The sequence below is a fragment of the Pholcus phalangioides genome, unplaced genomic scaffold (genome assembly GCF_987345545.1).
Source record: "Pholcus phalangioides strain wild (caught in Gottingen) unplaced genomic scaffold, Ppha-v1.0 ptg000008l_1, whole genome shotgun sequence".
Lineage (NCBI taxonomy): Eukaryota > Metazoa > Arthropoda > Arachnida > Araneae > Pholcidae > Pholcus > Pholcus phalangioides.
The window spans coordinates 13485609-13501018 of record NW_028301601.1 but is presented as its reverse complement, the minus strand read 5'-3'; the positions used below and the strand labels follow the sequence as shown (position 1 = coordinate 13501018).

General features: G+C 38.0%; 1 protein-coding gene across 1 annotated transcript in view; it reads left to right on the top strand.

Annotated features, from left to right (window-relative positions):
* Window positions 1-10456, top strand: part of LOC149083850 (uncharacterized) — a 38287-nt gene extending 27831 nt beyond the window's left edge. Inside the window, exon 2 of the mRNA XM_089234242.1 lies at window positions 9427-10456. Coding sequence (XP_089090368.1) covers window positions 9427-10167 — 741 coding nt within the window. The 3' untranslated portion in view covers window positions 10168-10456. The remainder of the gene's footprint in view (window positions 1-9426) is intronic.
* Window positions 10457-15410: the final 4954 nt, after the last annotated feature.

The following is a 15410-nucleotide window of genomic DNA, read 5'->3' as shown; positions in this document are numbered from 1 at the left end:
ACAATTACAAAATCATACGCCAAGTTATACGCTTATCGCTAAAAAATTATACGTTATGATAATTTGATAGAATGATACGTAATATTGGGGTACGATCGTGAAATTTATTAAATAAGAGTTCATTATATCGGGGTTCGATTGTAGAATTCGTTAAATAGGAGTTTGTTATATTGGGGTCTGATTGTATACGCAGGGATCTACTGAAACTCACTTAAAATGTGACCAAAAAAACTCCCCAAAAAAAGGAAAAGTTTGGCAAATATGTGAAATCAATATACACTGGTGGAAAGAGAATTTGCATATTTTATCGAATTTCAAGAACTGAACTGAATGTAAAACCACTGCTTCTAGACAAAAATGCAAATCTTGTACGTCAAACACGTAAGCGTACACGTGTGTGTAGGCGGAGCCAGTAGAGAAACAGGCTTTATAAGCGCGCGTAAGTTAAGACGCATTTCGTTCGCTAGCACACCTCGGCGAATTTCTTGGTGTTACTTTGCAGCAATCTGTTAATTTCAAATTGTAACAGTAAAAATGAGATGGCGAATTGTGGGGAGGCTAGAAGCAGGCCAATCTCAAGTCCAGATTTGTAGAGAGTTCAATTTAGCGCCCAGCGTCGTGTGTAACTTATGGAAACAGTTCCAGGATACCGGATCCATCGAGAGAAAGCCTGGGCAAGGTCGTCTAAGAGCCACGACGGCCAGAGAACATCGCCATTTGTCGATTATAGCGAGGCGTAACAGGAGTGCTACAGCTTCTCAGCTCTCTCGTGACTTGTATGCAGCCACAGGAGTATCAAGGGTGACTGTTTCCAAAAGACTTCATGAGAGAGGGTTGTTTGCAAGAAGACCTGCTGTTGGCGTCCCGCTCACTTCTACGGACAGGAGAATCCGTTTATCATGGTGCAGAGAGCATAGAGATCAATGGGCGACCGTTCTCTTCACTGATGAATCCCGGTTCAGCCTAAGCACCGATTCTCGTCGTACGTTCATATGGAGAGAACCAGGGACCCGCTACCTACCCTCCACGCGAAATCGACCGTTATGGCGGAGGAGGTTTGATGGTCTGGGCAAGCATCATGTTGGATGGCCGCACACCTCTCCGTGTCTTTGAAATAGGCACTGTGACTGGTGTGAGGTATAGGGATGAGGTCTTGGAGCCTTTCGTTTCGTCGTTTGTTCGTCTTTTCAGGGGTGCAGTTGGCCCTGAGTTCATTTTAATGGACGATAACGCGAGGCCACATAGAGCTCTTCTGCTCGACGATTTTCTAGAGAGAGGATATTCGCCGGATGGATTGGCCAGCCAGATCTCCAGCCCTTAACCCTATAGAGCATGTCTGGGGAGGGCAATTGCAACTCGCAACCCCCCTCCGGGAACCATCCAGGGAATGAAAACAGCGTTGCTGAACGAGTGGGACCAATTGCCACAGGAAATGATAAACTGCCTTATTTCAAGTATGAAATCACGCTGCGAGATCTGTATATCTGTAAGAGGGGACCATACCCCCTATTAACCTATCTATTAACCCATTTTTTTGTTTATTCTGCAACCGCTGTTTCATACCTTCCGACTCCAACGAGTGTTACGCACGATCATGCGTGTGTATTACAATTATTGAATGGTTATTTGTTTTGTATTGTATCAATGTATGTACATATCAAATTTCATTAAAATCGGTACAGTAGTTCTGGAGATAATCGACCAAGTCTGCAGATTCTCTTAATTTCTTACACCAGTGTATCTATCTGACTATAATTAATTATGATAATTCGAATGATAATTTACCATCATGTAATCTATCATCTCAATTTTTGCGATTCCAGTAAAAAAATATGAATTCAAGTAAAGATCGGGACATTTTATAGGGAAGTCTCTGGACGACCAGAATTACGGGAACGTCCCGCAAAATACGTAGAAACATACGGTCACCTTTTTTTTAAATTCCAGCTCGTGGCCCGCGGACTGGAAGGGTTATGCACCCCTGATCAATATAATTCCATTCATATTTATTCACAGAAGTCGAGAGAAGTCCGAAAATATATTCGGACATTGATATGCGAGGCACTCGTGAAGGTTATCCCCCCCCCCTCCGTGGCCACTCTGTTATCATTATCTCTTCTCTCTACGTAGGTTGGCGTTAATTACACGGCAGGAAGGAAGATTGGCGCTGAGGCAAAGAACCAACATTTTTGTTTCCACCTGTGATTATATTCACCAATCATCTCTCATGATGTCCTTGCCTTGAAAGGACGAAACATATAAGATGGAAAAAGAAGATCTTTTTTATACACGATAAGTAAGATGCTATTGACCCCTTGTAATGGCGATGTGGTTGTTGCTTCTTTTTCCGATGCCACCGCTCTAAGAAAACTAAAAAAAAGATGGCTGTCAAGTGTAAAAAAGGGTTAAGAGTTGGCTGAAAACAAAATGCGCTCCTGTATTCGGAAAGATATCAGGGCCAGTTCATATTCGTGGACGTGTTTATCGCCGTCAGAATCCAGACGCTGCGTGATTTGTATCCATGTTATTGTCCAAGTGCCTGTTCGTTTAATGCCCTCTTGGGGGGGGGGGGGAGACCTCTTTCCGATGCGACGTTTGATCCATTCTTGGGCAGGGAATGTTGCCATCAATGCCTGCCGGACCCGTGTTCCGCGGTTCTCGGGATCATCTGGTGTGGATCACCACCGAAACTCGTTTTGAAAAAAACCGAGCGACTCGATTCCGTATCACTTGAATAGCCGGCAACACATTTCCGGACCCGCTCAAGTGACTCCGCGTGCGATTCCACATCGCTCGAGTCTTCCGCGGCACATTTTTAGATGACCCGCGGTGCAGTTCCAGATCAATCGAGTCTTCCGCGGCACATTTTTAGATGACCCGCGGTGCAGTTCCAGATCACCCGAGTGACCCGTGGCATATCTACAGATCACCGTAGCACAGTTCCAGCGCACTTAAGCGACCTACAGAGCACATTTAAAGATCTCTTAAGTGACCCGTGACATATTTTCAGATCACTTAATTGACCCGAGGCACAGTTCCGTATCACTCGTGTCCCGCGGCACATTCCCAGATGATTCAAGTGACCCGTGGCATATTTACAGATCACAGTAGCACAGTTCCAGCACATTTAAAGATCCCCTAAGTGACCCGGACCACAGTTCCAGATCACTCAATTCCCCTACAGAACAGTTCCAGATCACTCAAGTGTCCCGCGACACATTTAAAGATGACTTAAGTGACCTGTGGCCACATTTCCAGATCACAGAAGTGAGCCGCGTCCGAGTTCCAGAGCACTTGAGTGAACCGCACAGTACATTTTCTCAGATCACTTACACAACTCGCGGCAGGGGCGTTGGAAATGTTATAGACCTGTGGGTGCTCGATTTGACTTTTATGTAGAAAATTTTGATTTCTAAATTAATTCTGAGGGTGCTCGGATCCATGCTACAAAATACTGTGGGTGCTCGAGCGACACCCCGCCCCGGCTCCGACTGCACAGTTCCCGATCACTCAAGTGTTCCACGGCACATTCCCAGATGATTCAAGTGACCCGTGGCATATTTACAGATGACGTAAGTGATTCACGGTGATTTTCCAGATCACTGAATCAAGTGGCCCCCCGATACGCTCTCAAATCAATGAAGTGGCCCGCTCTCCCCTTGATCCAAGCTATCCAACCATCAAAACAGTAGATAGTAATGGTAATTAAGTAGAGTACGGAAGAGAGCGTTCATCCTTGAATGGAAACCGCCAGATGGCTCCCCAAACAATGACTTGAGAGAGTGAAAATAACAAGCTCTTCACCGACTGGAAAGTCATTTCTCAATAGCAACGCTGTGATTGTGAAATGAAAGTGAACATTGTGTTGTCTTTGGGAGTCATCAATGTAACTGGACATGGTCTCTTCCAACTCGAAGCGTGTTGTGAAATGTTATTTGCGATTTGAATAAAACCTTTATTCACCGAGGTGCCTCTTGAAAAAGGGTGAGATACACGGTAGACTGGCGATGCAGCTGATTGTCTGTCTTCTTTGCAGATGATGCAACCTTGGTTACCCAATTGCGACCAAGTTACGACGTCATCGACCAATCAAAAATTAATTGGTGTTTTTTGGAGCTCCTACAATCTTAAAATTATCGCCTCTTGGCGAAAGTCTTCCGGTTTGTGGCGAACAATTCGATGACACACACACACCCACGGCAAAAATAATCTATCGCGCTTACGACTGAGGGTTTTGTACGGCAAAAAATGTTCGGAATGCACCAGCCAGACCTGCATCTCATGTGGGACTCCTTGCACTGTTTGCTGACGATGCAGTGGTTCTATGTAATGCGAGACAAGCTAGTCGGGCTGCAAACAATCTACTGGAAACTGTTGACGAAATCACTGATTGGTGTGAGGAGTCTGATATTGTGCTCAATCACGAAAAATGTGAAATTGTATGGTTTGCCAAACGCTGGAAAATTCCACCTCTTCGTCGATTGTACGTATATTGGTGACCACCCACTTCGGCCGGTTAAAAATGTCAAATATTATGGTTGCATTTTTAACAAAACAATGACTTTTACGCCCCATATAAGGTTTGCTTGTAACAAAGCTAACAAAATAATGGGTGCTTTAAATAAAATTACCCTCCCTCAAGCCAAACTCTCACTCAAAAATGAAATCTTTCTTTTTAAGCCAGTTCTTAGACCTCTACACTTCTTTATGGTTCCCCTGCACGGGCTCCTGCGACAAAAACAAGCATCAGAATTCTACAAAGAATGCAAAATAAAATCTTGAAGAGATTTGACCGAGTCCCCTGGTATGTTAGAAACTGTAATGTTCTCAGGGATCTTGCACTGCCAAAAATCTTTCCATATATCAAACTACTAAATAAAAGTCAATTTGAATTGATGGGAGAACTCAACATATCAAAGACATTGTTAATTATAGTGAGTTCCCCCACCCCCTCCACGACCTTCGGCTCGTAAAAAAATTTACAGAAGGCCGAAACAAATTTTCCATCTCCCGATGGGAGAATCTTCGGTAGTTTTGTTGTACATATTTTGTTGTAAATAAGTTATTTTGTATTCTTTTTTCCCGGCACCTATTTATCATTTTCATTTTTCTCTGGCACCTATTTAGTCAATTGAATCATATTTAATCGCATCTTCTTTTCAAAATGATGATAAAAAAATTGTTCCCTCCCCTTATGATGATTGGTTACTTGTGAACTTCCTATAGACACTGTGGCGTAGCCACGGCAATTTACCGGACTCTTGATTTTGTGGAGCTTATTCAGAACTCGCAAATTTTACATGTGTCGATCCATTTGCATTTGTACTTTGCAGGCTGTCTTCATCCGCAGCTTCCTCTGGACCTGTTGGTGTGTGGTGGCATTTTTGACTGTTAAAACCATGCTTAATTTTGCTTTAGCCATGACTCTCGAAATTGACCAAGAAATCTTTCTCTCACATACATGCACACACATACTGAGACATACATCTTCTTTCCTTTCCTTCTTCATAGGCCTATCTGGGCCCGTTCTTATTCCCACTATCAGCTCTTTGACGCTGGGAATGGGGGAAAAAATTTTGATGCTGGTCTCTCTTTCTGGTCTGTCTTCCAGTACTTAAAAAAACTGCCTATACGTCTCTATGTTCTTGGAATTACCATGTCGGAAAAATGCTGGAAAACACCTTCACAAAAAAATTCACTCTTTAAAGATTAATGAAAATTCATATTCAACGAAAGATGTATTTCTCGTGAATTTCGGTTTTTATGACTTTTATGGCAAAATACTTGTAGTGCATGTACGGCAAAACTGATAAATTGCTGCGAAAAAATGGAAGTGATATTTCCATATGATTTCCTTTTCATATTTATCAAACTTCAACTTCATCCGTAAATTAACCATAAATGCTGTTAAAAGTAATAAAATTTATGAAACTTTATGAGGCAGTTGTGATTCTCCCGGCTTGTCACACTTACCGTTACATAAAAAAAAGGAGTGATAAACACAAGTCAGGGATATCCCTCGGGATGTTGCTTCAGTGAAATTACAATAGATGCCGCTTATTGGAATCATGGGTAATGTTATCTTTTGAGTATTGTTATCGCTTTTACAAAATACGGAACAGACCAATATCATGACATGAGAAAAAATTCGTTTATCAATCTCAGGATTTCGGTTTAATTTTTTTTTCGTCGAAGATTCAAACGAGATTAGACTCCTAATCGGATAGGGATTCGTGGTTTGAGATGCGGAGGGGGGGGGGCAACAGTGTCCCCTCCCTCAGCGTCAATGACGGACGGAGTCGGTATGTGTATAGGCCTATATATGAATTGGCATCAACATGTCCATCTCCACCTATGCAGATTCCCTGAAGGCGAAAGTAATGGGAACTCGACTGCTACTAGACAGTAGATTTTAAGATATTGTTAAACACCGATTTAACCTCTTTACGATCACAGGTGTAGGGCCTAATATTAAGTCCAAACACCAGTGGAATAAATTCAAACAAGTTCCCTGTGTTTTCTTTCCTCTCTCTTCACCAACGTGAAGCTTTACAGTAATCTTATTTTCTACGGAAAAGTTTCTCTTTCTTTCCCTATACTCCTGTTAATGAATTTTTTACACACATATAATGTATCTATACATGAAGCGAACATAGGGTGAAAAGAGGACTCTTGAAAAAACTTAATACTTTTTCCTTTTATATATTTTACTGCCACAGCCCACAGTTCATCCGACCCAATCCCTATGGCGTATTTTTTTGTTTATTATAATTAGCAACAATTATCGTCTAGTAGAAATAATCTAATTTTCTTGCCAAAACTCTGCATTGAATAACACACTGTTATAAAGGTATATACTAAAGTTATTGTTCAACGTGGGGGTCAGATGGCTTACGTGCAAGCGTCGTAACATATTTGAGAGTTACACGTATCCGCATATTTTGTCAGAATGCCACTCATCATTCCCCGTTTGAACCTAATGAAACTGTAGAGAATAAATTTTTCGTAGAAATGTTCTTTTTACATATTTTAACAGATTATGTAATATCTTAATTTGATACATTTTATATAAATATACGTATCATATTTGTTTTTAATATATTTATTTTATATTAAATTTTGTTTTAGATAAAATTTTTGACTAAAATCTCGGTATTACGTGAGTATTGATACAACGGCTTAGTTATTCTTTATCCTCATAGATGGCGCTGTAAATCTGTATTTACTGGATTTTTCATTTTTAGTTCGTGTATTATCTAATGTCAAGCTCTACATTTTGATATTGTATCATATATTTATTATATTTACGTCTTATCATAATTTTTCATCCTCAAAGATTTTCGGTTGAAATCGAGGGGATATGAATAAAAATATATATTATCGATTTAATCTTTTGTCGTTCTCTATTAATCGTTTTAATCGATAGATGGCGCTAAGTGAAAATATTTTTGTAATATACTGTAAGGCAGTGGTTCTCAACCGGTGCTCCGCGGAGCCATTGGGGCTCCTTGTACACTCTCCAGGGGCTCTGCGGCCCGCTCGAGAAAAATAAAAAAGCAGCAAAACTTAAAAAAATAATTACAAATATTTTAAATAGTAAAAATAAATCGGTAACTGGTGAATAATCAAAAAATTGGCCTACGAGGCTCCGCCATAGAATTTTTTTACTTGCAAGGGCTCCGCGCGCGAGTCGAAAAAGGTTGAGAACCACTGCTGTAAGGGACTTCCCCTCCAGTTGTTTTTGCTGAATATAATTTAATTTCGACTGCATTAAGCTTTTTTCTTTCGAGTTCATTTTCTAATAGCTTTGCATTTATGTGTATAATAAATGATGTTTTTGTCGTGGTGCCGACACGCAGGGCCGTCTCAACAGTCATGGGACCCCGGGCTAAGTAATATTCCTTCTACCTGGATGGAAATACCAGTGTACCAATTTACTGTGAAACCCCGCACAACGATACTCGATATAACGATAAATTTCTCTACAACGATATTTTTTTCAAATTTTGTTTGGAATTGTCTAATGTTAGAAAACGGCTCGATGGAGTAACATGTTTAAGGGGATAATGATAACTAGGGCCGTCTTAAGAGCTTCATGGGGGGCCCCCGGGCCGATTGGTTTTTCTGAGTCCCTACCTGGTAAGTTCTCGAAAATTTCAATTAGTTCTAATTTTTGTGAGGCCCCTATTCTCTTGAGACCCGGGCGGGCCCATGCGTTAAGACGGCACTGATGATACCATGTTTAAGGGGGTTACAATGTTCAAATCATGAAAATGACGAAATTTTTTTTATTACACAAAAAAAATAGCGAAATTTGCTCAAAATATTTTTCAACAAAAAAAACGCGCTAACACTGTAATCAACAACACATTAGAAATATCTTCAATCTATTTGTTCGGGGTTTTTTAAAAAAATCATGGTTGTCTACGGGAAATAATATCTCCACTTCTATTTTTCCTCGGTGTTTGTTTTTCGTTACAAAGAACGTTTTGATATTCAAAATGTTCCTTGCGAACCAAATTTCATTCAATTTACTCCAAATTGTACACACTTGTTTCTTATGACTTATTTGTGCGAGATAACTTAAATCCATCACACAATATTTACTGCTAAAAATATGAATTAGTTTTCAAAAAAAATTATCCTTTATAACAATTCGTATTTTTAGCAGTAAATACTGATGGTTTTAAAAGGAATATATATATAATATTTTATCGTGTGTATATATTGTTTACAATTTTTGTTAATTGCATTTTTAATTGGGTTGCTATATTTTTGGAAATATATGACATCCATATTTTTATGGGCATCTTTTTTTCAGCCACCTCGTTGGGCATTTTGCCTGTTGTAACGTTGTATTTGTATATATGCTTGGTTATCTCAAATAGGTAATAAGAAACAAGTGCGTAAAATTTGGAGTAAATCGAATGAAATTTGATTCGCAAGAGACATTTTGAATATCAGTTCGTGACGAAAAGTAGGAAAGTAGAAATGAAGGTATTTTCCGTTGATAATCATGATTTTTTAATCATAAAAATCGCAATAGAAAAATAACAGATTTTAATACGAATTGGTGAAAAATATTTTACGCAAATTTCGCTATCTTTTGTGTAATTTCAAAAAAATTCGTCATTTTCGTTGTTTGAACGTCGTGCATCCTCTTGAATCTGTTGGTCTATCACTTTTGCTTCTCACCCCACCCCACATAAATCTCTAGCTACGGCCGCGCTGTACTGGGCATTGGTGAAGATTGGCGAATTGATTAGTTTCGATATGGGTCAGAATAATAATGAGTGAAAAATTAAGTTGGAATATTCTTTTGAATAAGTTATATTTTTTGTATTTGTGTTGTAACCTTTTTAAATGCTGAGAGATATTCGTAATTATATGTGCATTTAATTTAAATTTTTTTTTTTTTCTATGCAGCTGGAGGCCGAGATCCTGCGGCTTACCACGCGTCTCATGATACGAGAGAGAGAACTGAAGCAAGCGAAAGGGCAGCTCAAGAACCAGTCGACGAAATCCCAACAGCAGATGGCCGATCTCCGATGGAAGATGGTCGAAAAGGAAGAAGAGATGAGAATCCTGCTCCTGCAAAAAGACTCCGAGATGCAGACCATCGTTTCCCAGCTCCTGATGTTCGAGTCCGAGCTGAAGCAAGAGCAGAACCGCATCGAGTCGTTGCTGCTCGAGAAGGACGCCGTGATACAACGCCAACAGAAAGAACTGCGGGAAATGCGCGAGTTGCTGGACAACAGGGACGCTCTGTCCAACGTATCCGAATTCGCTCGGTCAAGGCTGAGCAGGGACAGCGTCGTCTCTTGGGACCTGACAAATTTCAACGGCAAGGAATACTCGATAGCCCTGCAGTCGAAGGACGATTCCGCGGTCGCCGTCAAGAAACTAAGGGACGGTCTGGCTCGGATCAGGGCCATACAAGACCTGACGAACGTCAAGTCCAGCACCAACAGGGCCACCGACAGACACGGTATCCTGTCGGTGGACAACTCCCCCAGTGAGAATGCGGTGATCATCAGTGACAGGAAGAGAGCTTCGCACAAGGCTCCCCAAAAGATGAAGGACTTGAAGGCGAAGCGAATGAGCTCACAGAAATCTCACCACCGACAGCAGATTTCTAACGAATTGCATAGTCAGGTGATACTTTGATGTGTTGAACGCCATCTTGAAATGGCGAAATGTCACAGACCAAGAAAACATTAACACTTCCTTTTGTATGATTTTTGTTATAACTAAACGTCTAGTCTATGCTATTTAATATCCACTTTTGTTTTGATATGTATAGAAGTCTTTCCTTTCATGAAAACTGTGAACATGGAAACTGTCACTTCAAACCACATCAATGTTCATCATGAACTTATCCATCCATAGATGTGAAATCGCATGTTTGTTAAACTGTAATGATGCATGCAGACAATAAAAGACCATGTGCAATGTCTGATGCTTAGTTTTGAGTGGTTATGTTGAAAAATTATTGCATGAACTACATTATATGGGCTTGATAGCATGATCGAGACAGCTATCAAAATGCAATAAAATTTACAAAACGACATGATGCACATGACATGCGGAAATGCTGTAAGGTAAAGCATATTCATGACTCATTTACAAGCTGTACTTAAAACGGTGTATGTAATAAAAATGTCCAAAAACCTTGTCCTGGTGGCAATACTTGGTAACTCAGCTTCGTGTATTTTATTCGCGATAGTATCCATGGGGATAAAAACGTTAGAGAAAAAATTCACTATGAAATTTGCTCAGCAACATGCTTAATCACAGGCCCGTAGCCAGAAATTTCGTTCGGGGGGGAGAACCAAAGTGATAGAACAATAGATTTGGCCATTTTTCCCCTTTTTTCGGTCATTTTCTCACATTTCGGGGGGACCAGACCCCAAGTCCCACCCCACCCCGATACGACCTTGCCTAATCAACTAACATTCTCAACCTCCTGGCCATATTCATGGCACCCCTCAAAAAATTAGAAAAAAATATAGGATGGGGGAAGGGTCTTCCCCCTTAGACAACATAATCATAGCATAATAAAAAAAATACCTAAAAAATACACTTTAAAAAATTCATAGCACTATTCCTATAAGATTGACTTGAGCCAAAGCAAAATGACAGAAAAATGACTTGGTTACAAAAACAATTTTTTGGCCCAAACGGTGTACTAGCACAACCACAGATAATTTTTTTCTGTCTCTCCTCACAATATAAATAACATTCTTTTTTTTTGGAGTCTTCCACAGTCCATGCTGTCAACTATCTTTGACAATGCACAGCAAATTATGAAGACGTTAAGTTTTTTTAAAGAATGACGCTCTTTTGAGACCACTTCTAAAAGCACAGTGCAGAATATGTAAATTAAAAGGTCCAATGTAAATAAGTCAAGGTGAATCGTATGGTTTTACTGCATTGTCCATCCTTATTTTTTTTAAGAGATTTAAAATGCCACTGCAATCATTTTTGACAAATGAAGCATTTTCATTTCTAGCTCTTCGCTTAGCATTGCAAATATTGTTTATACCTCTGAATTCCCTAAAAATACAGAAAACAATGCTATTGGGTGTCATCAGAATCAACAAACCTAGAATAGGCCTATATATCCAACTGCTTTGTTATGCAAACTGTTGTTTCATCTGTACACAAAATGTGCAGCATAATTTTGAATGTTAGTTTACTGTTCAAGACTATGATGTAGTAAATACAAAATTATTTTTTCCATCCAGACAAGTTCTACTTGTTGAACTCTCAAACTAAGCAAATTAAAAATTAATAAACCAAATGGTTCACATACACACCTCTCCCAAATAATCTCAAAAATGATACAATTTCTGCTTTGGCAAAATCATTAATTGAAATCCTGCAACATTTGTATAATATTTGTCAATATATCTGATTCCCCTCTCAATTAAAATCAAACAAATTTTGTTGCCTTGGTAACAAAAGTAGGGCATTTTACTAAAAAGTAGGACAAGTAAGAGCCCAGCACATTCAATATGTATTTGTACATCTCAAAAATTGTTAATATGTCCGGAAATACAAAGTGGGTGAGAAGTATTGGATGCATTTTAGTAATTAATAAAAAAATAAACCAATTGACATTAAAAAGGTGTGGCTTGCACTAGAAAATTTATCATGGTCTAGAGGTTTTTTTTTGGTAAATTTTAAAAAAATATTTTTAACACAAAATTTCACTCACACAAATGGCTACCTCTTGGTCACCACATTTAAGTCCCCTTGATTTCTTTTTGTGTAGATATGTCAAAAACAGTTTACAGCACACATGTAACTAATATTGAAAAATTGAAGACAATGAATTGACTACATTGTATATGAGACATCAAGGAAATGATCAAGACTCTTTTGTTAGCAGTCAAATGGGTTAAAACAAAGATTCGTTTGGATATAACCAGAATAACGAAGAATGCTCATATTGAAATTTGGTAGTTTCACGTAAACCAAATCGTAATAAATGTTAACTATGCAGTGTTTATGTCGCATTATATGTGTTGGGTTGAGGTTCTGTTTATATACAGTGCCATCAGTGAGTGAAATTTCAAGCAATTTTCCATAATTTAGAAAAAAAACTCTAGGCCTTGATGAGTATATAACTATGAATTTACTTAGAAAAGCAATATGTAGAAAGGGTCTCATTCACCACTCACCCAGGAGGAAGAGGGAAACAAGGAAAATAATATGGTCCAAAGGGGGTCATTGGCAGAAAAAAGTTCAGAAACACTGCCCTAGAATATTCAATAACCCTGTTTCATTAGCAGTCTTAGACATATCTTACATTCTTACATCCGTAAAAATCTGCTCCAGAGTGATAGTTAAAGGGAAGCAAAAGAACCCCTAATTAACCTACAAGCCAGAGTTTGTGCACCCATATTCTACTGTTGGGCCATGGTGTGCGTCGATATCTCCAAAGGAGTGGCACAAGACTCTCAGCAACAGACAAGAATATCTATAGGTGAGAGGTCCCCCCCCCCTCTCTTGCAATACAGAATATCCTGTTACATCTCTGAAGGTGTAGTGTAAAGCATTAAGTGCTTTTCATAGAACATGGACCAACAACTCGCTGTCATTGAAAAAATATTATCTGAAAAAATATTTTGATAATTCATGACAATTCTCCAAAGCACAAGCAATAACAAGATCAGAAGGTACTTTATTTTTTTACAATCAGGTTTTATATTCGGATAAAATCATCCAAACAAACCATGATTGAACGAGAGTGGTGACTAGTCAAAACAGTTCTCTCTCGAGTCTCAATATGAAGACAATACAATCGGTATAATTTGATTTCTTCTACATTGTATATGAATTTGGCTTATTTCACATTTGATAACAAAACAAAAAAGCAAACAATTTAAAATGATTTGACGTCTATGAAACTACTAAAGTAGTATTATACTAAAGTACAAATTGTAGATTTTTCTTTTCTTTTTTTTAAATTGCTTAAGTTAAGAAAGTACATGAGCTAGTGAAAGTTTCATTTGGACTTATTGACACTGACAGAAAACACTCTTTAAAAAAAACCGCAAGATATTTTTTCTCGTTTTTCTATTATATAAACTATTAAAGACAAAACAATATAATGAGACACGTATAAAACAGCTTTTATACGAGCACGAGGCAGTGTTAAACGAGTTTTCATCAAATGACTATCAAGTATTGAGCCAATTACAATAAAATATCACTAGTAAACATCAGCTTTGGTATAGGCATTATGAATTGTAATGAGACATGTACTGAATTATGAATGAAAAATACTGTGCATGTAAAGATTTGACATAGATTTTTTTCCCCCTCATATTTACATTTCTTTTCTCGAGATGATGGAGGGAACTGCAGATGTATAATGAAATATCACAATGGATATGAATACAGAACAAAATAACCAAATATGGAATACTTTTTTTTTGGTATTCTCAGACTGACAATTAGAAACACACGATACCATTTCAGAAACTAACGATTCTGTAAAATCAGGCAAAACTAAAAAAACTCAGGTTATGAAATCAACGACTTCATTTGCATTGCGACTTGTCATCCTGTCCACATTACTCGACAGATCTACAAGATACATGAGTAAGAGTAGTATGGATTTAAGGAGACCACTTTTGAGACCCTTGACCACTTTTAATCCTGTGTGATGTTTCCTGCCTGGATTGGGAGGAGGAATTTGAAATGATTACCCACTTCTAAAGCAATTTTATTGCCTGAAATTTCATGAAAAAAAATTATATATCTAGGGCAAACGTTTATGTCTTTACTCTGAACAATAACATTTCATACTAACAAATTTTGATTTCTTCCCATAGGGGGAGCAAACTAAAACAAAAAGTCAACAAGCAATAAAATCAACAAACAATTAACAACAATAATAATCAACTCAAAGAAACTATCTTAGTATTCAATTGGGAACCAGAATTAGAAATGTGCAGTATGAATAATGAGCGTGTTATGGTTTACGCTTAGCCCATTCACATATCATCAACACGAGCAGCGATACTCTATAGTAGATTTGGAGAATGCAAATGTGTTAATTACCCTGCAGCTCTAGTTTGCAAAAAGCATATTAACAACATTCAAGATATAAACAAGTTGCAGTTCCCTCCATGTTAGACATTTGGCTGCTGAAATTGTTAAGTAAACTGATTTTAAATTCATGCTGACTAAATTGATACAACAAATACTAGGTTCAATCAATGAAGATATGTTGCTCAAAACAAAATAATCAATCCTCACCAAAATATTTGTCTTCAAGGAAACAAATAGAAAATAAGATATATGTAATAAAATATAAATTCGGAATTTTTGTATTTTACACGAGATCAAATAACTATACATCACGAAACAAAACACAGCAAAAAACTGCCATGATCAACAATATAACAAAACAAAAAATAAGCATCTACAGTCAATGTAAAAATACTTGTGACAAACATAATACTGGTTCATTCAATTAGTGACTACAAATTTAAATATCGAAATCGTGTAAAAAATATGAGCAGGTTAAAAGTTAGTTGCACTCGCACAAAAAAAATGTGTAACAGAGGATTCCCCCAAGTTTATATGAGTTTCAAGAGGCTGCATATCAAAGTGCCTTATAAATGTGAAAGTCGAGCAACTGATAATTATTTTTAAATTAAAAAAAAAGTAGTAAACACCCCCAAAATTCTGAAAAATTCAATGCTATTATTTCACTTTTGGATTCTGCTCAAAAATGTTTTCCAAATGCAAAGAAAACTAGCAGTGGGAAAAAACCATGAAATTGAATTAAATTTCTCAAATAAAATCATAACTGAGATAACGTTACTTTTACTAGAATCCATATGACGCTGATGATATATATGTAGATGAAGGGTGTAATTTTTCCCATTTTC